The sequence below is a fragment of the Natrix helvetica genome (genome assembly GCF_964273705.1).
Source record: "Natrix helvetica genome assembly, chromosome: 5".
NCBI classification, from domain to species: domain Eukaryota; kingdom Metazoa; phylum Chordata; class Lepidosauria; order Squamata; family Natricidae; genus Natrix; species Natrix helvetica.
Window position 1 is genome coordinate 6,722,373 of NC_138551.1, and position 27,009 is coordinate 6,749,381.

General features: G+C 41.8%; 2 protein-coding genes across 2 annotated transcripts in view; both read right to left on the minus strand.

Moving 5' to 3' along the window:
- LOC309393801 (uncharacterized protein) overlaps positions 1-27,009 on the minus strand; it is a gene marked incomplete at both ends in the record, with an annotated part of 310,121 nt that overhangs the window by 256,989 nt on the left and 26,123 nt on the right. The window lies entirely within an intron of this gene.
- LOC309393653 (cytochrome P450 2J5-like) lies at positions 4,326-20,691 on the minus strand (the record flags this gene model as incomplete). The annotated part of the gene is made up of 9 exons (XM_081956105.1): positions 4,326-4,510; positions 6,587-6,728; positions 7,340-7,527; positions 10,812-10,953; positions 12,689-12,865; positions 13,681-13,841; positions 16,749-16,898; positions 19,020-19,182; positions 20,521-20,691. The coding sequence occupies 9 exons, from the start codon at positions 20,689-20,691 to the stop codon at positions 4,326-4,328; spliced, it is 1,479 nt and encodes a 492-aa protein (XP_081812231.1).

Below are 27,009 nucleotides of genomic sequence, written 5' to 3' on the forward strand. Positions count from 1 at the left end.
AGGCGGAACTGGAAAATACTAGATGGTTCCGCCCCAGGCGCCTGATGGAACCAGAGAGGTTCCAGATGGAGCTTGGGCCACCTTCTGCGGCCCTGATCCGCCCTCGGGTAGAGGACCTGGTGGTCGTGTGGAACAATGAGACTACTGGGGCCTTGAACAGGGTGGCGCCTTTGCGGCCTCTCCGGCGGCAACGCTCCACCCTAGCCCCTTGGTTTACCGAGGAGCTAAGGGTGATGAAGCGCCGCAGGAGATGCCTAGAGAGTCGTTGGAGATCCTCCCGCTCCGAATTTGACCGGACACAGGTACGAGCCCATTTAAGGACGTACCTTGTGGCATTGAGAGTGGCCAAACGTCAATATTGTGCCACTCTCATTGCATCCGCAGAGAACCGCCCTGCCGTCCTGTTTTGGGTGTCCCGCTCCCTCCTATTTCAGAGGCCGTGGGAGGCCCCTTTACAGGGTAGGGCAGAGGAATTTGGGAAATATCTGCAGGATAAAATCGCTCAAATCCGGAAGGATTGGGTCCCTTTCAGTGGCCCTGTAGAGGCGTCCGTGGCGAGTCTTGAGAGACCAATCTGGGAGGAGTTTGACTTGGTTGCCATCGAGGATTTGGACAGAGTGCGCGGACGACTGCGACCTTCCACATGTTTCACCTGGTGCGCCAATTGCGCCCCCTATTGGACCGGGATGCCTTGCGCACAGTCACTCATGCGCTGGTGACATCTCGCCTGGACTACTGTAACGCTCTCTACATGGGGCTTCCCTTGAAATGCACTCGGAGACAAGGTACTCCCATGTGACACCTTTCCTGCGCGAGCTGCACTGGCTCCCTGTGGTCTACCAGGTGCGTTTCAAGGTCTTGATAATGATCTTTAAAGCGCTCCATGGCTCAGGACCTAGTTACTTGCGGGATCGTATCCTGCCCCATACATCCCTGCGACCAATTCGCTCGCACAGAGAGGGACTCCTCCAGGTGCCGTCCACCAGACAATGTCGGGGGGCGGCGTCTAGGAGCAGAGCCTTCTCTGTAGCGGGCCCAGCCCTGTGGAATGACCTTCCCCCGGATATTAGGACCACCTCTGACCTCCGCGCCTTCCGGATAAAGCTCAAGACCCACCTATTCCAAGTAGCTGGCCTGGCTCAACCTGACAGGTTTTTTTTTTTTTGGTGGTTTTTGGAATTTTATTAGGGGATTTTAAATTGTGTTTTTAATTGTCTTTATTCATCTGCCTACCTCCTCCATGTACACGTATTCGTTTATTTTGTGTGTGTATTGTCCATATTGTATTTTATGTGTTTTTTATTGTACGCCGCCCCGAGTCCTTCGGGAGAGGGTGCGGCTAAGAAATAAATTTTATTATTATTTATTATTATTAAGAAGAATGACAAGCTGGTGGGGCCTGGAAGCAAACATGTCACCCCTCCCACATGGTCACCGCTTGCTCGCTCCGATGCTTTGCATACCGGCTCTCAAAGAGGTGGTGGCTGGCTGCAGGCGCCGCCATGTTCTTCACGCATGCGCATCCCATTGCCTTGCAAGTCTATGTAGATAGGTAGAAATCCCAAAAAATTCCCTACATTTTCCTGTTGGCATGGCTTGGTGGGATCATGTGACTGAATGGGCATGTGCGTGAGTGACATCAAGTTGGCCAGCCCCACTCAGTCACATGCCCCCCCACCTAGCTATGCCCACTGAAACGGTAGCGAAAATTTTGAAACCCACCACTGGGGTATACCATTTAGAAATAAAAAGGATCAAGAAGGAAGAGCGGTATTAAACATTGACGTACAAGCTAATAACAATAATAATGATATATTAACAATAATAATAATATAACCAAAAAGCTTTTAGCTAATTTTTTTTTACATTAAAGTATTATAATTATTTGCCTTCTTATTTTCAGTACTAACCTTTATTATTTTACTTTTCTCTAATTCCTACCCCTTGCTTCTATCCATTCATAGAATTTATTCCAAATCATATAATATTCTGCATCTCCTTGATCTACTGTCAATATGTGTAAAACTAAATATGTGGTCCCTTTATCATAGCCCTCTGGTAGTACACCTAGGAAACATGTTTCTGGTTTCAACTCAATATTCTGTTTGATTATCATTTCCAGCCAGTTTTATATTTTCTGCTAATATTCTCTTGCTTTACTAGCCATATTTGAGGTTATCCAAATATGGTTAGTCGTACTATTATCTCCTGGCCACGCTTCCTGCCTTTTCAGCATAGCGGCAGAGAGGGCTAATTTCAAACATTTTTTTTCCTTTTGCCGAAGTCCGATTTCTTTGCTGCTCAGCGGGTGACCTGGTGGGTGTCTGAAGGTGTTGGGCATGCCACGGAAGGCACGCACATCACACACACACACACACACACACACACACCACTTGCTGCAGCACGAGGCATGTGTGTAAGTGGGGCTGGATCACCTGGGAGGCTGGAAAAGAAGCCTCTGTTTCCCCGCTGCTGTGGCTCATGGAGGAAGGAGGTAGGGATGCTGACAGGTGCTCACCCCCTCGCCACTTTCCTGTCCAGCCACCCAGCTAAGAGGGCAGGCGGGACTGAAGCCGTTGGGCCGCAGGGGTGGCAGTGGCAAGCAGTAAGTGAATCGGAGGGGAGAGGAAGGAGAAGGCCGCCCCTAGCAGAAGCTTGACTTTCTCCTCCATCTCTCCCTGATTTCTCCCCACCTCACAGCAAACAAGGTGACTGTCAAAGAGAACAAAGAGCGGGCGCTTCTTTCAACAGCCAAGGCCTTCACTCCTCTTCCTTCCTCGGATGTTGGAAGAAGTGCCCGCTCTTTGTTCTCTTTGACAGTCGCCTTGCTTACCATGGAGTGAGGAAAAATTGGGGGGGGAGAGGGAGGAGAAAGCTGAGCTTCTGCTAGGGACAGCCATCTCCTCCCTCTATCTCCTGATTTCTCTCTGTTAAGTAATTAAGCTCCCCGTTAGGAGAGCAAGTGTGCAGAGAAGCGTAATGAGAGTGGTATGGAAGAAGACGGACAAACCAGCATACAGGGACACTGAATAGTATAAAACATAGTAATTTACTATGTGGAAATATAGAGTTATTCAGAGTCCAGTTAACAGTCTTAAGTCATACACGGTTCAGTCATTCAGTTATCAAAATAGTCAGCTTAGCACACAAAAACAGCTAACAGTAGCAAACCACAGTACCTCATAATAAACCAATCAGCGTTTAACAAAACAGAGAGCTAACAGTCATTCTGGCTCCCTCTTATGGCTGCTTGAGGTAACAAATCAATTACATCTCTTTAGCATTTAAAGTAACAGATACATTTGTTACAATCATAGCTTATATACATTGCCAAGCCAAGCCTAGGGTTACATCCCTAATACTCCCCACTGCAAGCAAGGCGGCTGTCAAAGAGAATGAAGCACAGGGGCTTCTTCCAACAGCCGAGGAAGGAAGAGGAGCAGAGCCCTCTCTAAGTGGTTTACAGATCAGGATATTGCCCCCAACAATTTGGGTCCTCATTTTCCCCACCTCGGAAGGATGGAAGGCTGCGTCAACTTTGAGCCTAGTGAGATTTGAATGGCCAAATTGCAAGCAGGCAGCAGGCAGCAAAAGTAGCCTGCAGTACTGCACTCTAACCACTGCGCTACCACGGAGATACCTTCTCAGTCTCCAGAATAGAGGGGTAACAAAAGCACAGGGCAGGATTACCCCCAAGGGACCTCTTTCTTTGCATTTTCAGAGGAAGAACTTAAATCATCAATGATTTCTGAGAGACAAGTGGAGCAATAATGACCAATAAATCTCCCCTGGGGAAAGTTGCATAGAACTTGATTAGATTGTAACCAGAGAGAGATCTAGATGAAACGTTTGGACCCAGTCCAGGTTCAGCCCTAAATATAAGATTTTAAAAAATCCATTGATTGCTCTTATGGATGTTCTACACTGGCTTGTGAGGGATGGCACACCTTTTCTCCTTTTGTTAATTCAGTCAACAGCATTTCATCGCTTCAAACATGGTATCATTTTGAACTATCTGTGAAGTTTGCTGTGGCTGGAGACCATGAAGCCCATAGGAGAAATTTATTAAAAAATGAAAAAAAGATTCTAGGACTGAATGGAAAGCAATATGTTTATTGGCACCCAAAAGGAAACTAAGCTAAAACGTAACAAACTTACTTAGCATATCATTCACACACAACCACTGGTTGAACTGTGAAGTGTGTTTGTGAACCCAGCAATAGACTGAAAAAGTTTTAAAGTACAATAAACGAAAGAAAACAGTTAAATTAAGTGAAGAAGCATATAGGAAACAGTTTCATGCTTTTTATGGTGTTTTTAAAAGTTTATGCCTGTGTGGGAATAGCACACAGTTTGTAAGGGTGTGGGTGCATTGTCATCTTTGCAACAGGTTCTTCATTGAGTTCTTTCACTCCTTCAGGCAACCGGAAGCTGAAGGCCCTCAACAGGCTGGTCAGAAAGACGAAGGTCTCAATTCTTGCCAGCTGCTGTCCCACACACACACGTTCACCTATAAATGAAACAAAGCATGCATAAAGGGGATAATAATCCCTTCTACAGAGTATACCCCATCTTCATAAAACCTTTAAAAAACCCTAGTAAGACCACACCTAGAATACAGCAACCAATTTTGGTCACCATATTATAAAAAAAGATCTTGAGACTTTGGGAAAAGTTCAAAGAAGGGCAACTAAAATGATCAAAGGCCTGGAGAGGTGAGCTGCTGCGAGTTCGGGAGAACCTCTAGCTAAGAATCTGCCCAGTTTGGAGAACCCACAAATCCCAACCTTAGCTGGTCCCACCCACCCTGCCCCACCTCTCCCAGGAGTCCCCATGCAGCCCGTTTGGGACACCAGGTAAGTACAGGGCCCATGTGGAGGCTTGGGGAGGGCGAAAAATGGGCCTCCCGGAAGTTCTGGAAGGCCGGAAATGGGAGGCCGAAGCCCAGGGGAAGCTGTTTTCACCCTCCCAGCAACCAGGCAGAGAACCTATTGCTAAATTTTTTGAAGCCCACCTCTAGATTAAACTATATGAAGAATGGCTGCAGGTCTTGGGTTTGACAAGGCTAAAGAAAAGAAGAATTAATGTAACATGATAATAGTATTCCAGTATTTAAGGGACTGCCACAAAAAAAGAGGGGGTCAAATTATTCTCCAAAGCACCAGAGGGCAGGACAAGAAATAATGGTCGGAAGCTAATCAAACTAGACCAGGGGTGTAAAACTCAGTGCCCGCCATGCTGCCCTGGAAACAGTGAAGGACTGGCCCATGGTGCCTCTGCCAGGAAAAATGGAGCTTGGGAGGGCTGCAGCGGCTGAAAATGCCACCTGCCCCCAGCTCCGTTTTTGCTGGCAGAGGGTTAGCAAAACAAACTAAAAACAAAAAATGTTTCCCCTTGTGTATTTGAGCATCCAAGAAGGGACAGGAAAGAAGAAAGGGAAAGAGGAAAGACAAAGAAGGAAAGATGGGAAGAGAGCAAGGAAGGAAAGAGAAGGAAAGAGAGGAAGGAACAAGAAAGGGGAATGAAGAGGGAGGGAGGAAGGAAGGAAGGAAGGAAGGAGATTATGAGAGAGAGGGAGGGTCTGAGGGAAGTCCTGCCTTAGCACTTGGCCACCACAAGTGCCCCCAACATGAGTGACTTTGAGCTGGCCCTGCCCACCTTGGCCACACCCACCCCAGCCCCGCAAGGTCAAACACAACTCTGATGCAGCCCTCAATAAAATCAGGTTTGATACTCTATTCCATTCCATGAAATCTGAAACATTTGGTAACAGCCAAAATAGATTTCCATGCTTAATCCTACTCTCTTCCAGCAGATTAAATTTTTAGGGATGTTTCCTCCCATTTATGAGCCGTGCTGGCACAGTGGTTAGAGGCTGCTTCTGGTGACTGCCGGCTGCCAGCTGCCTGCAATTTGGCAGTTCAAATCTCACCAGCCTCAAGGTGGACTCAGCCTTCCATCCTCCTGAGGTGGGTAAAATGAGGACCCAGATTGTTGAAGGCAAATATGCTGACTCCTCTGTAAACCGCTTAGAGAGGGCTATAAAGCACTGTGAAGTGGTATATAAGTGCTATTGCTGTTGCTATTTAACTCTGTTGACACCTATCAGGGAGATGATTTTAACTCAGATTGTACTAGATAGTGTACCATTTCAAAGGCAAAGCTATGCACTCATGAAAAACTTGATCTCACATATTTTTCCAGTGATTGGCTGACAAGAGGGAAGTCACTTTCTTACCTTCTGTCCAGCAACTTATTTTACGGTGCATCGGTAAGTAATTCAACCACATTTGACTTGGGGGGGGGGGGGGGGCAGGGACTTAAATATTCATGCTCATATTGTCAGGAATGGTCCAGAATTTCACGTTTGCTATGGATCTGCCCCAACTGCTGGAAGAAATTAGGAAGCCTTGGTTTCCTATTCAGAGCATGATGACCTCAGAACAACTCAGGTGATGTGATGTTGGGAATCCGTAAGTTGTAAGCTGCCCAGAATCACTTGCTAATGAGATGAGGTGGAATATAAATGCAATAAAAAATAAATAAAATAAGAAATGAGTAAGCTGCTTTGAGCTCGCGGATTTACCCATTCCGAAGGGCAGAAACTCTTCTCGATCAATGAACTTCCCATCCTTATCTAAAAAATGATTTGGATTGAATTTTTCAGGTGTCTCCCATTGTTCAGGATCAAGAAGAACAGAGCGAAAATCTGGGATGATAAAGGTCCCCTGTTAAAAAAAAGAGATGAGAACAGTTTCATAAAGAAAACAAGCAAATAAGTCTAAACAATATTAATGAAACCTTTGAACATAGCTTCCCTTTACAGATCCATGTTTGCTTGTTTCTCAGAGCAGTTTCTGAGAGCAGAGGATATGTGGTTGTGGTTGTAACTCACATGCAGAGGCCAGATCACTGGTTTTATACTTCCTTAGTTTCCAATCAATGGAATAAATTGACATGGGCTGGCTGCTCTTCCTACTGGATGTGGACAATGAGACAGCTTAGCTTCCTTTCTCTTAACTAAAGTCACCTTGTCTCTTGAAGAATGGGACAAAGAAACACGGCTATACTTGACTGCAATTCTGATCTCAAGTTCAGCCCCTAAACTCTTCTCTTCCTATGATTAAAAAATAACATGTTTAAGGTTGTAATTTTAAAATCGGAGAGGTGTTTGGATTTAAACCCATAATCCATCCCTCAAAAATGTTTGCTATTTTTGCTTATTCGGTTTTGCACAACTAATTGGCACTTCCCCTATAGACGCCTTCTGTCCAAGTTCCCTATTCTCTTTTTCCATCCATGTTGGGCTACTGCAATTCAGCCTGAACACGTTTCTCACCTTTGGGATGTGATATCCCCTCATCTTCACATCCTTTGTACTTTGCCTTGGAATCCCATACATTAATACATATTTTACACGTTGCATTTCATGAATCACAGCATTGGTGTAGGGCAGCTTCTTCCGATCCTGATAAGAAATAGACCCCGAGAAGCCAAACGCATCTTCAATCTCTTTCTGAACTTTCTCTAGAAAACAATGATAGAAGCAGAAATTTCACGTTCAATATTGTATTTTTTTAATTCCTTTAGTTTGTTCATTTATTTATTCGTTTTCCAATTTCAATCCTCAGAAATACAAATCCATCCTTTATTATGAGGACGGACCTGAGTTAAAAATCAAAACTTTTGAAACAATTAAAACAGAACAAGACATAATATCACATTGCAGCTTATGGTGAGATCATCAAGAGGTGGCCTAAATTTTACCTTTTTAAAGAAGAATTTAGCTATATTCAAAGAAACTGTGTTATACTGATCCAATAGTAACACCTGTTCATAAAAGAGAGAAGAATTTCCCAGAATATTTTACCAGGCAAGGAGTTAAAAACAGGAGGGCAGAATCCTTATAGAGGGAATAATATAACAGGACCTGAACTGTAGTTTTAGTGGGCCCTTTCCCACCAGGGCACAATGACAGCTCATAATGTGGAAAGATCAAGGTTTCTCCTGTCCAGTTGTGTCTGACTCTAAGGGGCAGCAGTGCTCAACCCTGTTTCTTAGTTAAGGGACCCAGCAATGTCTGAAGACATTTCCATGGCCATGTGGCCAGCATGGTACACCAAGGCACACAGAACACTGTTGCATTCCCATCGAAGTGGAACCTATTTTATATAGTATAGTTTTGATATGCAGCACGTTTAATTGGGTTGTGGAAAATCATGTCTAAATATTTAAAGATTTTCATTTCTTCAGTATTCAGGACATTTATCCTCCAGCCATGCTGTTAGGTCTCTTTGCAAAAAAAAATCAAGGTTTTAGTTTTGTTATTGTGAATTTCAAATGCTACCTTGGAGCAATAACTGGTCAGGGCATTCAGGGCTCATTTGAGTCCAATTAATGTTTGTGTAACGGGGTGAGCTCCCGTGACTCGTCCCAGCTTCTGCCAACCTAGCAGTTTGAAACCATGTAAAAATGCAAGTAGCAAAATAGAGACCACCGTTGGTGGGAAGGTAACAGCGTTTCGTGCGCTTTTGGCGTTTAGTCATGTCGGCCACATGACCACGGAGAAACTGTCTTTGGACAGCGCTGCCTCTTCAGCTTTGAAATGGAGATGAGCACCACCCCCTACAGTCAGGAACGACTAGCATATATGTGTGAGGGGAACCTTTACTGTTACTTTTTAATGTTTTGGGGAAAGTACTAGGTTGCCTGCATATAGCATACTTGTAATATGCCTGTTTTGGGGAGTGGTTGATAACCAATTCATTTTGGCCACAATTGGGTTAATATATAGTATAGATTAAAGAACAGGGGAACTAAAAAAATCCCTGCCTCATTCCTTTGTGAGTTGGCATCCTGTTGGCATGGTGGCCTTGTATCCTGAAGGGAAAACTGCATCTAGAGTTCTTGCAAAAATTATGTATTAACAGTAATAAGCATCTCTTAATGGTGCCCTTAGTAATACAGTAGTCCTTGAGTTACAACCATAATTGAGGCCAAAATTTATTTTGCTAAGTGAAACATTTGTTAAGTGACTTTGGCCCCATTTTATGACTTTTCTTGCCACAGTTGTTCGGTGACTCTGGATTCTCCATTGACTGTGCCTGTTGGAAACTCACAAAAGGTGATCCCATGACCCCAAGACACTGCAACCATCGTAATTTTGAACCAGTTGCCAAGCGTCTGAATTTTGATCATGTGACCATGGGGATGCTGCAACGGTCGTGTGAAAAACGGTCATAAGTCACTTTAATCAATGTCATGGTATCTTTGAATGGTCACTAAATGAACTGTTGTAAGCCAAGGACTACCTGTACCTTAGGTTGTAGCAAAGCCCTTAAGGCGTTAGATGACAAACCGAAAAACATCTCCAATCTCCTTCTGCACTTTCTCTAGGAAAAAAATGATGGAAATATAAACAGTGAACGAAGGTAAATATAAGTGTCCCAGAATAATGTTGCAGGATCCCATCTGGGTCGGTCATCAGGACCAAAGGACTTAATCTTCCGAGCTTTCAAACTCATGCTGGAGTCCATCCTCAAGGATCTTCTCTCTACTGGAATGTAGACAATCCATTTGGGTAGAAAGAAGCTCCCTGAAGATGAGCTCTTGTAGGAGTCCAAAAGCTGAGAAGACTAAAGATCTCTTTCTGGTGACCGACTCAGATTGGATCTTGCTACAAACTTAGTTTTCAATATTGTTTTTCCCTTATTTATTTCAAGTTTTAATTCTATATCAGTTTAGGTTTTAGGCTAACACTCAGAGCATTAGGCATAACCCCGTCATCCTTTGAAGGAGTGCAAATTTAAAATTCCTGGGATATGATTAGATACAGTCTAAATTGATTCAGAACATTGATGTAAATTGGTGATTTAATTCAAAGATTCCAATGACTCTCCTCAGACAGGTCAACCTCCAGATTTTAATTTCAACCCGTTCAGAAATCTGGTTAAATTTTGAAAATTCAATAATTGTTTTGCAAATAATCTCAATCATTTCCCCCCCCCCAAAAAAAAAATCCAGGTATGTTCATTATCATATCCTAATTTGGTCTCCTACACACAATTTAGGCTGGAAAAAAAATCTGAAAACGTTGGTAGAGTACTGATTTCTAGTTTTTATTTCCTCACACCAGAGGTGATCTTCTTCCGATTCTGACCGGTTCACCGGAACTGGTAGCGGAAATGGTGGGTGGCCCCTCCCACCATCCCGGCAGTACGGCATCCCATTTAGGCCCCTTTTAAAAGGCAAAGCGCATGTGCGTACGGCGGAGCACATGCACGGGTGTGCACACCAGGGGTGGATTCCTGCATGTGGCATGCTTGTGGGTGTGCTGCGCGCATGTGCACTGCGATAAAAATTGTTCTGTGCATGCGCAGAAACAAAAAAAAAAGATTAGAAGAGAAAACCGGTTCCGGGGCGTGGCAGGCCTGGGTCACTGCTGGTTCCAGCAACCCAGGCTGCCAAACCACTACCAGTTCGGCCAAACCAGTCCGAACCGGTAGGAACCCACCACTGGTGCGCACGCTCACAGTTGCAAACCAGTAGGGAAGGTAAGTAAATACCACCCCTGCCTCACACAATATTTGATTGATATCAGAGAAGGCTCTCCGTATGAACAAGCTATGCTTTCTTTTAATCCAGTTAAGTTCCAATTTAGATAAGTTCAGGAATCCACATAGGAAAAATATTATGAAGAATAGATTCAGTTCATCATTCAATAGCCCTTAACACTTCAAATGCCTTCAGTAATTCTTCTGTGTTCTAGAAACTGAGACTGGCTCTTGTTCTCACATCCCAGATTTGCTCACCTTGAATGTCAGGATGATTTGTCAAGAGAAGCAGTGCCCACATCAGGGTACCAAAGGTTGTCTCTGTTCCGGCACCACAAAAATCAACAATACACTGAGCCAGGTTCTCTTCATCATAGGTAGAGTCAGGGTCATTCCTGGTCTGATGATTCAAAATGGAGAATGGAAATTAAAATGAATTCTCTGTAGCTTTCCTGTGGTTATTTTTGTTTCTGGAGGTTCTCCTAGACCAGGGGTGTCCAAACCTGGGAACTTTAAGACTTGTGGACTTCAACTCCCAGAATTCCCCAGCCAGCCATGCTGGCTGGGGAATTCTGGGAGTTGAAGTCCACAAGTCTTAAAGTTCCCAAGTTTGGACACCCCTGTAGACTCACAACTCCTGCTTGAACACCAGGTGGCAGCCATGGTTAAGAAAATCTTGGTGCCTTTTCCTGGATTGTGAGTCCCGTGCAGTCACTCATGCCCTGGTCATCTCTTGGTTGGATTATTGCAACATGCTCTACCTGGGGCTACCCTTGAAGAGCATTTGGAAGCAATAACTGGTATAGGATGCAGTGGTGTGGATAGTTCCTGAGGACCTTCAGGTGGCCCATATAACATCATCAGTGTATGAGTTACACTGATTGCTAGGTGCCTCCTAGGTCCAATTCAAGGTGTTGGTTATTTCCTATAAAGACCTGCAATTTGGCAGTTCGAATCTCACCAGGCTCAAGATTGACGCATCCTTCCATCCTCCCAAAATCGGCAAAATGACCTAGATTGTTAGGAGCAAATATGCTGACTCTGTAAACTGCTTAGAGAGGGCTGTAAAGCCCTGTGAAGTGGTATAAAAGTCTAAGTACTATTACTAAAGCACTTCAAATTGATACCTTCAAAAAAATGATTCTGGGTCTTTTCCCAAAAACATTGTAAACATTTTTATTTTTGGTCAAGGCTATGAAAGTATCTGTCCTTTTCCAATCATTTCAGGGATTGAGTAGGAAATAATCAAAATCCCGACCCTGTTCATTCTTTTTCCTTCATAATGGAACTTCTTTAGAAAAAAAGACTGGCAGGGAATGCAATACAATAGTAGAGTTGGAAGGGACCTTGGAGGTCTTCTAGTCCAACCCCCTGCCTACGCAGGAAACCCTATACCGTTTCAGACAAATGGCTATCCAACATCTTCTTAAAGACTTCCAGTGTTGGGGCATTCACTACTTCTGGAGGCAACTTCTGTTCCACTGATTAATTGCTCTAACTGTCAGGAAATTTCTCCTCAGTTCTAAGTTGCTTCTCTCCTTGATTAGTTTCCACCCATTGCTTCTTGTTCTATTCTCAGGTGCCTTGGAGAATAGTTTGACTCCCTCTTCTTTGTGGCAACCCCTGAGATATTGGAAGACTGCTATCATGTCTCCCCTAGTCCTTCTTTCTCTTAGGCTAAACATACCCAGTTCCTGCATCCGTTCTTCATATGTTTTAGTCTCCAGTCCCCTAATCCTCTTTGTTGCTCTTCTCTGCACTCTTTCTAGAGTCTCCACATCTTTTTTACATCGTGGCGACCAGAACTGAATGCAGTATTCCAAGTTCAGTTCTGGCTGCCACGATGTAAAAAAGATGTGGAGACTCTAGAAAGAGTGCACATGAGGCATGAAACATGAGAGGCTAACAAACAGAAGGCATTGATTTCTGCTTTTCCCCACCTTCGCATCTAATAAGAGCAGAGGTATAATATAGTTCTCATTTAAAAGTGTGGGATATATTCACAATGGGAGCTGAATAAGAAAGAAATAAAAATCCAAGATGGAGGAACACGTGATCAGTAGATCTGCCCGTTTATTTACAGAAAGGAATATAATACTTCTTTGCCCTTGCATTGAACCACAATAAACCCAAACCTTCTCCATCTGAAGAAGATAGTAATCAATGAAATCTTGTGGCTTGTGCAGAGAGTGAGATTCCTTGTGTTTCTCTATTTCCTGCTTTACAAATGCAAGGATAATGTCCAGAGAATCCAGGGCTTTCTTGTGAGGGCCTGGGAGGTACTTCATTAATTGTGGGAACAAATCATACACCTGACAGAAAAAGAAGAGGAAAAGTTATTTATTCCGCGCCATAAGTAAAGCAGGGAAGGGTCAAACACATCATAAGTCAAGAGTCACTGTGTGCCCACAAGAGAATGCCTTAAACGCCTTTCTTTACTCCCACAAATTTCCCTAGATCTTTAGTAGCTCAGATTCTTGTAGAGAGCTTAAGCTTGCAGTAAATCTTTACACTCATTTGAACTGCCTGAATCTCATGATTTCTCTGGCACTTGACAGGAGGGTAGGGATGACTTATAGGCTCAAGCTCTTAAATGGACTGAAATAGTCAAATTATAGATTCATGGAAAGAAGGACTGTTTAATTCTATTCCAAGATACTGTGTTGGAGAATAGTCCCAATGCAGACCCACGCAGTTGTGTAGAAAGGAAATATATAAATATATATCTTCCCCCCTCCCTCTCTCTCTCCCTCCCTCCCTCTCTCTATTCCTCCACAGGGAGATCCACTTTGGTGTAGTGGTAAAGACACCAACCTAGAAACTAGTAGGCAGTAAGTTCTAGTCCTAATCAGGCACTAGAAAGTCAAATGACCTTGAGTCACTCTTTAGGAAGTGGCCAATGCTAAACCACTTCCAAAATCATGACAAGAAATCTGCAGAAACCTGTCCAGGCCCTTGCCAGGAGTCAAGACTCACTCAAGGAACACACACACATACTGGGAAGAAGAGTAGATGAGAGGATTTCCAAAACTTACTGCATGCCACCCATTCTTGGATTCCATGAAAATACTGGTGGGAACATAGTTTGTTTGGAGGGCTTTGCCTCCTTAGTGAAAAAAGGACTCACCGCATGAAAAGAGTCACCAAAGAATTTAAAAATAATTTTAAGAGCGTGAACCAGCTTCTGGAACTCTTCATCTTCTGCAGAAAACTGATGTCCAAAAGTCAAAGCACATATGACATTCGAAACCGCATTTAGGACTGAAAATGAAGGGTCAAATGGTTGCCCTGAAAAGGAAGATATTTTATCATGAATCCAGCCTCTCCTGTTAACCGAAGTTTTTTTTCCCCTTTCAAATTCATTCACAGATATACATTCTTATAATTGCTGTTTAACATTTGTCTGTTCATCATTAGTATCTATAATCATTTTTACACACACACACACACACATAATACAGTTTGGGTCACTTTCTTGCCACCCTGTGCCTCCATTTTATTTTGCAACAACCTTACTCCTTCCATCTTCTAAACCTCCCTTCTCTGCCTTCTTCTTCCCTCCTCTCCTTCCTCCTTTCTTCTTCCCCTCTCGTTCCCCTCTCCTCCTCCCTCCTCCTCTTTCTTACCCTCTCTCTTAATTCCCCACTTTTACTTTCTCTGCTTTACCCTTTCTTCCTTTCCCTCCTCATCCCCCTCCTTTCCTTTGTTGCCCTTACTTATTTATTTTCTCTGGTGGGTTCTCGGGATGGTGTTTCAGCAATCCCAACTTTATATTTTCACACAAATAATTTTCTCTGTTTACATTTTATTTCTAATATTAGTTCCACTTATGTCATTTTTTCCGCTTGTATATTTGCATTTTAATATTTTCTTATTTCCCCTCCCCTTAATTTAATAATGTGTCATACTGGAAGACAATTATGATCTCCTTGCTGATCTTTCTCTTCTATAGACTTGACATACCTACAGTAAGTCCCTCAATCTTTCATCATATGATTTAACCTCCAGACCAGTAGTGGGTTCCTACCGGTTTGGACCAGTTTACCCGAACCTATATTAGTTTGGCAGCCTGGGTGACTGGAGCGGGTAGTGACCCAGGCCTGCCACGCCCACCAACTGGATCTCCCAATGGCACCTTAGGCATCGTCATCTTGTTTTTTGCGCATGTACAGAACAATTTTTATTGCAGTTATGGTAAAATGCATGTGCACCGAATCAGCAGTAATGCTGGCAGCAACTCCTGCTCCAGATGCGTTCTCATCTTTGTTGTCTTTGTACACTTTCCAGGATTAGTCTGTTGGCAGTGACATGCAGTCAGGGGAGGCAGGAGAGGCAGAGCCTCACCGCTCTCATCGTGAAAATAAAAAAAAAAAATTACTCCGGGAAGCCATGAAAGTGGCTGGGAGAGGCGCGCGGCTTGGTTTAGCCTCCCTGGACATCTCAGCAGCAGCCCCAAGTGTGCCGATCTCGCCATTTTTTGCATCGGGTGAGCCCGGGATCCTTGCAAGGGGAATGGGACCACGTGTGCAGGAGGCTCCTCAATGCCAGCCTCAGATTAGCGCAGCTGCGGTCCCCTTCATGTTGGCTTAGGAAGGAGGGGAATGGGACCACTGTGCAGGGGAAAGGGATCGCAGCTGTGCTAATCTGAGGCTGTGCGCTGAGGAGCCCCCTGCACACGTGGTCCCATTCCCCTTGCAAGGATCCCAGGTTCGCCCGATGCAAAAAATGCCTAGGTAACATCATCAGTGCTAGAAGAGGGGGGAGGAGGAGAAAGGAGAAGTTTCTCTTCTCAGAAATGTTTTCTTAGTGGAGCTGCGGAAGCCTGCCTGTCCCTTTCTGACATTTCTGAGAAGAGAAACTTCTCCGTTTGGGCTGCGCCCGTGCGATCGGAGCAACCACGCGGTTTGATGACATCACCAGCCTCACCAGTCATAAACCTCACCGCACGTCACTGTCTGTTGGTATACTCTACAGTCTTGGAAATTTGACTGCAAACATTTCGTCACTATTCAAAGAGACATCGTCAGTGTCTTTTGAATTGTGCTAATCTGTCAGAACGCAACTTTAAGTGCCTTTTTATGAGATGCAAATTCATCTAAATATTGCTTGTTCGGATATTTCTGAGTCATGGTCTAATTTTGGACTGTTTGATTGTCTGGCTGTTGTTGCTGTTGTCTTTGATTTTGAAGTACGGTTTGAATGATGCAGATTAGGATTAGAGTTGTTATCTGGGTACTTCTGAGTTATGATCTGGTTTTGGCTTATTTGATCGTTCGAGTGGCTGGCTGTTGTTACTGATATGTGGTCTGATTTCTTGTGAATCAATGGGGTATCATGTTTGTTTCTGTGTAGTGGGGTGACCTGTTGTTCAGGATCATAGTTGATGTAGTTCTTTCATTCTCAGATATTGGAAGATTGTGTTGATGTCAATTTGTCTGATTATTGACTTATTGCTGGAAAATTTTCCAGGGTCTCAACTGCAGCACACTACTGGCTCATATGTAAGCTTTTAGGACAGCTTGATCTATACCTACATACTAAAGATCACCACGTCTAAGGTGATGTAATGGAATGTGAGAATGACCTTGGAAAACAACTGGGCGAAGAGCATGGGTAATGATTATATAAAAGGGGGAAGAGCCCAAACTCAGTAATGAGTAGAAAATAAAACTTCAAACGGATTCTATCTAACTTATCAGGCAGTAAAAAGAAAATGCAGGAGATTTGTACTTTCAAACTTGCAAGACTGTTAATTTAGCCTTACACTAAAGTAGAAGTAGTTCATCTTGTATTTTCCCTGTCTAAAATCAATTTGGGAGATTGACAGGGGGTGAAAAAAGAGAAATAACAACTGTCCATTAAAAAAAAAACCAAATTAATGCATCTATTTTTGTTGGAATGCATGTTAAAATGTATTTATATTGCAAGAACTACAAAATTATTTAGCCAATAGATGGCACTATTTAGCGTGCATCTATGCTTATAATCTATGCTTTCTTACATGTTCTGAGCAGAGTTTTTTGTTTCCCGTTACAGTAATATAGTTGAGCAGTAAAGCACATGGTGATTGTACTCTTTCTTTGCTCTATGGGGTACTTTATATAAATAGAATTTCTAATAATTTTTATTTAAAATACTCAAAACGGGAAAGATTTTGGCAGATGGAGATTTGAATTGTTACCCCAAATGACATACCTTTTGTTTGTCTAAAGATCTCCACCAACGTCTGAGCCGCGTCTTCGATCTGATGCTCAATGCTTTTCTTCCCCAGGCCCAGCTTCCGCAGAGAAGTGATGCCAATACGTCGCTGCTGTTTCCAGGTGTGGCCATTGGAGAAAGCAATTCCTGAGGGCATCAGCAGACAATGATAAATGATTCCTGATTACCTTTGTCTTAAAAAAAAGTCCAGTTTTTGCCAAACATCTCTCTGAATTTCCTCCCTGGGGCAGCCCCTCAAATATTGGAACACTGCTATCATGTCTCCCCTGGTTCTTATCTTCACTAGACTAGCCATGTCCAGTTCCTGTAACTATTCTTTATATGTTTTAGACTCCAGTCCCCTAATCATCCTGGTTCCTCTTCTCTGCACTTTTTCTAGAGTCTCAACATCTTTTTAATAGTGTAGTGACCAAAATTGGATGCAATATTTTAGGTGTGGTCTTACTAAGGCTTTATAGAGTGGTATTATATCATGTTTGGATGACATCTTTTTCCAGATGGACCTAATATCTGCCACCAATTATTGTTGCCAACAGCCTGAGACCATGGCTACTAGCAATCCAATTTCTTTTACCCAAGAAATACTTACCAGGTAATGGGGAATTGCACCAACTGTGGATAAGATATTCTGTCCTGGCCAGCTCTAATCATCATTTGATCACCATAGATACCTGGCCCACACTTCATAACCCCCAGATCATTTCACCTGGTTTTCCCCACCCCTTTTCATTCTATCTTACATACACCTCATCTCACATCACATCACCAATTTCAATCAAATATTATGCTATGCTCCAACACAATAGCAGATGATAACAATGTTTAACAGCCACAGTCCCATAAAAAGAGCTTTTTTTTCTTATGAAAATATAGAAAACTGGAAATTCAAATTTTATAGAGAAATACTACCGTACTTTTGATTGCCAATGCTAGATATCTGGGGTGGAATAAGAAATAAGTGTTTTCAAAATATTGGGGTTTATGTATTTTAATAAATCCAATTGAATATTATGATTTTACCATGCATTTAATATTACAAAGATGTTGTCAATAACATTTAACTTCGGATTTGGATAACACGATTAGAGTTGCCGACATTATTTAAATTTTAGATCTTTTAGCACCTTGGAAAAGATCCCAACCACACCTAGTTCTTGTATATGTAAAATACTGAAAGCTTATACCATACACACACATACACACAAACATACATATAGATACACAGTATCCTATGCAATAAAAATAAATATTTTCCATTCTGCATCAGAGCACTTCTCAAATGGCCTGGCTCAACTTTGATCTAACCATATCGCTCCTGACGGGCTTTTACTGGGTATTTTAATTATATTTAATTATCTAGGGGTTTTTAAATATTGTATTTTAATTGTTTTATTTATCAGCCGACCTCCTCCTTGTGTATGTCTCGGTATATGTCTCTGTTATATGTTTGTTTTGTCCATATTTATTTCATATGTTTCATTGTACGCCGCCCCGAGTCCTTCGGGAGAGGGTGCGGCTAAGAAATAAATATTTATTATTATTATTATAAATTATTTAAGGGATAGGTGATGAATAAGTATATATTGAATATACATGTTTGTGTGGCCAGTTGCTATGAAACTGGGGCAATTAGATATGCTGCTTAAATGGAGAGAATGAGTAAACATCAAATTCGTAAAAACAGAACTATGAAAGAAGAGGACGGAGATCCAGAAGAAGGGGAAGATGTTGAAACATGTAGCTCAGGGGTGTCCAAACTTGGGAACTTTAAGACTTGTGGACTTCAACTCCCAGAATTCCCCAGCCAGCCATGCTGGCTGGGGAATTCTGGGAATTGAAGTCCACAAGTCTTAAAGTTCCCAAGTTTGGACACCCCTGATGTAGCTGGATGAAGTTGATGAGATCCTCAAAAAGAGAGAGTGAGTGAGTGAGTGAGTGAGAGAGAGAGAGAGAGAGAGAGAGAGAGAGAGAGAGAAAGAGAAAGAGAGAGAGAGAGGGAAGTTTAATGAAAAAGGCAATACCTAAATCAATATATGAACATAATAGTCCATATGGAAAGTTATGGATGTGTATAATATTTTGGTGTAAATTGGACTAAGCAACATTTCCTTTCCCGACCTAACTCCTATAAATCATTTTGTTTGCTACATCGTACTCTTTTTTTTTTCCTGTGCTATACATAAAATTACCACAAATTGGAAGAGTTTGATGGTTATTAAGATAGAATTTCTTATAATTTGCACTTACCCCTTCCATTCCCAAAATCCTTCAAGAAAGCATCCTCTGCTCGATCTGAGAATTCTTCTGCGAAGTTGGTCATTCCTTCTTTCACAGCTTTGAACCCAGACAGAACTACCATAAGTTGCTGCCCAAACCACAAGCTGTATATATTTCCATATCGTTTTACAGGCTGTGAAGTGAATCGAAGATGAGAAACGTTACAATCATCAAATACACGGATTATTCCCATTTAATACTGTATGCCATCCACAGGTGTTCCTAAATCCTGAATTCTAAGACTTTTCTCTATATGCAATTCTCCCTCTTTAGAATTCTTTTTTTCCCCTCTCTAAGATTCTTGCCAAGGGTGTCTTTCTGATTTTAAGAATTGTTTTCCTAAGAATGGAGATCTTTTTCTTATTTTTGTTTTGCCTATTTTATTCACTTATTGAATTTTTATACCCCCACCCAGTAGTGGGATTCAAATAATTTAACAACCGGTTCTCTGCCCTAATTATTTCTTCCAACAACCAGTTCACCAAACTGCTCGGAAAGTTAACGACCAGTTCTCCCAAAGTGGTGCGAACTGGCTGAATCCCACCACTTCCCCCACCCTCTCTCTGAAGAATTGGTTCCATGATCAAACATGTATTGGTTTGGTTTGGTTTGGTTTGGTTTATTTGGATTTATATGCCGCCCTTCTCCAAAAGGACTCAGGGCGGCGTACAACATTAAAAAACACACATCCCAAAAGTTAAAAAAGATTAAATCCATTTCCAAAAAAACAAACCGAATTTTTAAAAAACAATACATTTAAAATAAGTTAAAATTAAAATTAACAGGCCAGGCCGGCTTGCTGGAAAAGCCAACTTTTTAGGGCGCGTCGGAAAGACCGGAGGTCAGGGATTATGCGGAGCTCCGGGGGCAGCTCATTCCAGAGGGAAGGCACTCCCACAGAGAAGGCTCTCCCCCTGGGGGTCACCAGCCGACACTGCCTGGCCAATGGCACCCTGAGGAGGCCAACTCTGTGGTAAGATTGGTAAGATTGAACTAGAATCTGCCTTCCAAAAATTCAGCCCCATTATTTTACATTTGTTCTCTGTGAAGCAACTATAAACAAGTCTTACCTGAATATTGTGGCATGATGAATTATACCATAATTTTGGTATATAGAAACAATTGAGAATTATCATGATTATTACTGCTTAGAATAGAATCCAAACTCGGTTGCAGAAAATACGAATTCAGCAACAGAGTGGTCAACACCTGGATTGCTCTCCCTGACTCCGTAGTTACAACCTCAAACCCCCACAGCTTCAACCTTAAACTGTCTACCGTGGACCTCACTCCCATTCCTAAGAGGTCTGCAAAGGGGGCTTGCATAAGCGCACCAGCATGCCTACCATCCCTGTCCTACTGTCCCCATTGATTTGCATTCATTTCTTTCGTTCATGTCCATGTTTATATTGATACCTGCTATCTTGTACATGTTTGACAAACTAATAAATACAAATACAGAATTTAATACCTTACGGAAGTAATCTTCATGGAGCGAAAGCCCACCTGCCAATAAGGTCCCAATGAGTGGCAGAGGCAAAGGCCCAGGAGGCAAATGTCTTCGGGTCCAATGTTGTTTCAGGAAGAAGAGAGTCAACAAAACGAGCAGCAAAAAACCCAAAATTATCCCTATCACCATCATTGTTCTGCTAGTTGTTTTTCTTTGATGCTCACTAGTAGATCTGGAGATGGTTGCATCCTTTTGTCTGGTGCTTTCTGCTCTTCCTCCTATTTACATATTCAGTGATGGAAATGAATAGCAAGACATATCTTGATTATATATTGGATTATATCTTTGATTACAACTTGGTATTTTGTCAACAAGTTATTATATTAATCCACATGACTAAGATTATCTCTGAGCATGCGTCACTCAAATCATAAAGATATTTCTATTAAAAAACTAGGACTGAATAATCCCATAGGTTCCTAAAATGATACTATGCCAGCATTATTTGAAAATCATGATGAAATCATGATGAAAATCATGGTGTCCCATATGTCCATGAAATCTAACCTAATATACAGAAAAATCTTGTTGGGTCACATTATCTAGTCCAAGATTATGTCTCATACTTACCCTTCGAAGCCCAGCATCAGGACTTTGGCATGAAGAACCTCACTCAACTTCGCTTACAAATACGGGAACGTCTTTATGAAGGTCTCATACTGGTGAGCACCGTCTCTGGTGCTGTGCAGCCTTTTGCAATTAAAATAAGTGTAATCTTCATGCTAATAAGGAGACCTGTTTTAATAGATTCTACAGCAGCTTTTAATGATGGCCTAAATCCAAGCAGTTAATTATAGGTAGAGAGCTGTATGTGTTTAGAAAAACCTATTTAAAAATCATGTCAACAATCCAACTGATTAACCCATCAAATCTGAAAATGACCCATGGTAAAGCTTTACCTTAATAGCCCAGCTCTGAAACATCATGAAACCCAATAAGGTCAGGGGGCTTGAGTAGCACCTAGCCACCCTTTGTTGATACTGTGTTTTGCCTTATGGCCCAATAGTTCTATTATTTTTTTATTCCTTATCACTGTTGGAAGAAATGTCCTTCTGGGTTTGGCTCCAAGTGGGGAAAAAGACACTGGAGACATGGAGGCTGCTTGGAAAGATGGTTTTAATGGTGGACAGGACCACATGGCTTGAGCTCCTGAACAGAAAAGGTGATCACATGCTTCAATGTTGGTGGAGAAGAAGAGAGAAGGGAAGAGAAGAAGAGTGAAGAAGGGCTTGTAGGGCTTTTTATAACCTGTTCAGTCCCACCTCTCTGTTTCCTGTTCCTGTGTAAGAAATGTATTCCGATTGGTTGTCAGACTCACATGGGCCCATGCAGGGGCAACTCTCTAGGCTGAGTCCAGGTTTGGTTGAATTCTCAGAGTTCTCAGATGCCATGTGGTCAGTTGAGTAAAGGGCCAATATTATCATGCCTTAATCCCATCCCCCTGGAGCTGAAGGGGAGAACTCTTTATTATGTAAAGGGACTGGCTTGGCCACCTTAATGGCCCATTGACAAAGTGGGTGGAGGCAGGAAGCCACAGGGAGCTATTCTCAATTTAAAACATGTTTCTTCCTTTTCACATCCAGGGAAATATAATATTCTGCCTTTTCAATATTTCCTAGGGTATTTCATTTTTCTGGGAGAGGGCTGGGTGATAACTTCCTACATCACCAAACTACTGATTGCCTTGCTGTGTCTCCTTCTGAGAATACCCTGAAAGCTGCATCTTTGAAAGACTTTTTTATGCTCACCTCTGCCCTTGTTCCTGGCCTCCAGATCTTTACATTTTCTTCCTTGGGTCTACAGCAGAACTCTAAGAATGACTCAAGTTTCACTTGATTACCAGGGCCATTCCACAATTACCTCTTCATAGGACTTCCTTTATGGTAATTGGGTGCCAGGCCCATGCCTCAAGGATAAGAATCTGCTTTTGCTCCCACCCCACCCCATGTCCTTGATTTTTTAAAAAATGACTTCCTCAGCTACTTAAGGAGCACACGGTCGGAAGTATGAGAAAGAATGTGGTAATCTCTTGTTGACAATGTACCAGTGCTAATTGCACAGATCATTAAAAGACATGTTGAGTTGCATTCGCCGCCCTGAGTCCTTTGGGAGAAGGGCGGTGTTGGAAGAAATGTCCTTCTGGGTTCGGCTCCAAGTGGGGAAAAAGACACTGGAGACATGGAGGCTGCTTGGAAAGATGGTTTTAATGGTGGACAGGACCTCATGGCTTGAGTTCCTGAACAGAAAAGGGGGATCACATGTTTCAATGTTGGTGGAGAAGAAGAGAAGGGAAGAGAAGAGGGGTGAAGAAGGGCTTGCAGGGCTTTTTACAATCTGTTCTGCCCCACCTATCTGTTTCCTGTTCCTGTGTAAGAAATGTATTCTGATTGGTTGCCAGACTCCCATGGGCCCAGGCAAGGGCAACCCTCTAGGCCAGTGTTTCTCAAACTTGGCGACTTTAAGTCCTGTGGACTTCAACTCCCAGAATCCCCCAGCCAGCATAGCTGGCTGGGGAATTCTGGGAGTTGAAGTCCACAGGACTTAAAGTCACCAAGTTTGAGAAACACTGCTCTAGGCTGAGTTTTGAATCCAGGTTTGGTTGAGTTCTCAGATGCCATGTGGTCAGTTGAGTAAAAGGCAATATTATCCTGCCTTAATCCCATCACTCTGGAGCTGAAGAGAACTCTTTATTATGTAAAGTAGACTAGCTTGGGCTTCTTAATGGCCCATTGACAAAGTGGGGATGGGCAGGAAGCTGCAGGAATTTACTTTGTGTTTAAAATGTGTTTCTCCCTTTTTCACATCCAGGAAAATATAATATTCTGCCTTTTCAATATTTCCTAGGATATTTCATTTTTCTGGGAGAGGGCTGGGTGATAACTTCCAATAGCGGTATATAAATCCAAACAAACAAAACAAGCAAACATTATCAGGCTGTGGTACATACATGTGGGGAAGAATGGATAAATTTGAGGCATATACGATTATTAACACTGGAGGGACTTTGCAAAGATGTTTAAGGATATGTCTGCTAAGTATTATGTACCAGGTTCATACTATCACATGTGGTGGACATGCCCAAAAGGAAAAAAATATTGGACAAAAATACATACATGGTTGGAAAAAAATAGTGGCGCAACACATAGATCTAAAGCCAGAAATATTTTTTGTTGTGTATTCTACCAGAAAAATATAATGAAACGAATACATATTTAATTTTACACGCATTAACTGCAGCTAGAATTGTGTTTGAACAACAATGGAAAAATTAAGAGATCCTTACAGATGAAAATGTTATTCAAATATTAGAATGTGCAGAAATGGATAGATTAACATTTAAAATTAAGGAGAAAGAAGAAACTGAATACTTTTGAACATGGGATTTGTTCTATCAATGGCTAATTAGTAGAAACAGAAGTTAGAAACCAAAAAGCATAGGGAAAAGATTAATAACACTGAAGATTTATTAAAATGGATATGCAAATATTATTATTATGTTATCATTATTAATGTTATGAATAATACTGTTATTACATACTTCATTCATTAAACATGAAACTCAGCCAACTGAACATTCAAAAATGCATTATAAATACCAGTGACTGGATTATGAATAATATGTTATTATGATATACTTTATACATTAAACATGAAACTCAGCCAACTGAACATTCAAAAATGCATCACAAATACCAGTGACTGGTGCTAATGGTTGATATGGCTTGCTGCCAGCATCCTAGGTATCAACCAAGTACCTGCTTAAAATAGGTTCCGAGAAGCGCAGTTTTTTGCAGTTCTGCTGCTATAATTGCAGGAAGCTGCAATTTGTTGATGTATCTTGTAAAATTCTTGGACATGGTGCCAAGTGCCCCGATGACAATGGGTATCACTGTTACATGTTTCATCCATAGCCGTGTAGTTTCGATGGCCAGGTCGCGATATTTCATTATTTTTTCTAGTTCTTTTTCTTTGACTCTGGCATCTCCAGGAACAGCGATATCAATAAACTGTACACTTCGGCCCTCTACAACCGTGATATCTGGTGTGTTGTGCTCCAAATGATGATTCGTTTGTATTCAAAAGTCCCACAAGATCTTCACCTTCTCATTTTTGATAACTTTTTTCACTTTATGTTCCCATGATTTTCTGGATACAGGTAAAACATATTTTTTACATAATGACCAGTGGATTAATTTAGCAACTCGGTCATGTCTAGCTTTGTAATCAGTTTCTACAATTTTGCTGCCTTCACATATTAAATGTGAAACAGTTTTGAATTATTATTATTATTGTTGTTATTATTATTATTATTATTATTATTATTATTATTATTATTATTATTATTATTATTATTATTGCATCAACAGAATTGTATCACAGCGGCCAGTTGTTTCGCCGGATTTGGCATTAATTACTAGTCGGGCCCCACCCAGGGGCCTAGGATGTCATAACGTATTTTCGTAATATACGTGCAGATCCAAGCAGTGCGGCCTTTTGCATTTGACTGATGGTGATTTTGTCAATTTTTAACTGTTTTAAATGTAATTCCAGTGCTTTTGGAATAGCACCCAGTGTGCCGATTACCACTGGAATTACCACTGCTGGTTTGTGCCATAATCGTTGAATTTCGATTTTTAAGTCCTGGTATTTCGTGATTTTTTCATATTCCTTCTCGGCGACCCTGCTATCACCTGGTATTGCGATGTCTATGATTGTAACCTTATTTTTCTCAACCACTGTGATGTCTGGTGTATTATGCGCCAGTATTTTATCCGTTTGTATGCGAAAATCCCACAAGATCTTGACCATCTGACCCTCGACGACTTTTTCAGGCTTATGTTCCCACCAGTTTGTTGCTGTTTTAATATCATAATTTTTGCACAAATTCCAGTGGATCTTTGTGCCACTGAATTGTGCCGCATTTTAAAGTCAGTCTGCGTGATTTTTTTGCAGCAGCTGAGTATGTGGTCAACAGTTTCATCAGCCTCTTTGCAAAGTCTACATTTGGTATCATCAGAGGATTTTCCGATTTTGGCCTTAATGGCATTTGTTCGAATAGCTTGCTCTTGCGCAGCCAGGATTAGTGACTCTGTTTCTTTCTTTAATGTACCTGTTGTTAACCATAACCAAGTTTTTTCACTGTCCACTTTATCTTTTATTTTTTCCAGAAATTGACCATGTAATGCCTTGTTCTGCCAACTCTCCATTCTTGATTTTATCACATCTTTTCTGTATTCTTGTTTCGTCTGTTGGGCCTTCAGTAGATTTTTGTTCTTTACTTCGATTAATAGATGTTCTTGACTTTCTTTTAAATAATCAGCCAGTGCATGTTTTTCTTCTTCAACTATTTGCTTCACTTGTAATAATCCTCTGCCACCTGATTTTTGGGGCAGATATAGTCTATCAGTGTCACCGCATGGATGTAAACTGTAGTGCATTGTCATTAGTTTCCTGGTTTTTCGGTCCAAAATGTCCAAATCAGTGTGTGTCTGGTTAACTATACCAGCTGTGTATCTTAAAACTGGTATTGCCCAGGTATTTATGGCCTTAATTGTATTTCCACCATTTAATTTAGATTTCAAAATTTTCCTAACTCTGTTGGTGTATTCTCTCCTGACAATAGTTTTTATGTCTCCATGTTTGATGTTATCCAACTGCAGAATGCCTAAGTATTTGTAGGCTTCATTTTCTTTGCAATTATTATTATTGCATCAACAGAATTGTATCACAGCGGCCAGTTGTTTCGCCGGATTTGGCATTGATTACTAGTCGGGCCCCACCCAGGGGCCTAGGACGTCGTAACGTATTTTCGTAATATGTGTGCGGATCCAAGCAGTGCGGCCTTTTGCATTTGACTGATGGTGATTTCGTCAATTTTTAACTGTTTTAAATGTGATTCCAGTGCTTTTGGAATAGCACCCAGTGTGCCGATTACCACTGGAATTACCACTGCTGGTTTGTGCCATAATCGTTGAATTTCAATTTTTAAGTCCTGGTATTTTGCGATTTTTTCATATTCCTTCTCGGCGACCCTGCTATCACCTGGTATTGTGATGTCTATGATTGTAACCTTATTTTTCTCAACCAGTGTGATGTCTGGTGTATTATGCGCCAGTATTTTATCCGTTTGTATGCGAAAATCCCATAAGATCTTGACCATCTGACCCTCGACGCCTTTTTCAGGCTTATGTTCCCACCAGTTTGTTGCTGTTTTAATGTTATAATTTTTGCACAAATTCCAGTGGATCATTTTTGCCACTGAATTGTGCCGCATTTTATAGTCAGTCTGCGCGATTTTTTTACAGCAGCTGAGTATGTGGTCAACAGTTTCATCAGCCTCTTTGCAAAGTCTACATTTGGCTTCATCAGAGGATTTTTCGATTTTGGTCTTAATGGCATTTGTGCGGATAGCTTGTTCTTGTGCAGCCAGGATTAGTGACTCTGTTTCTT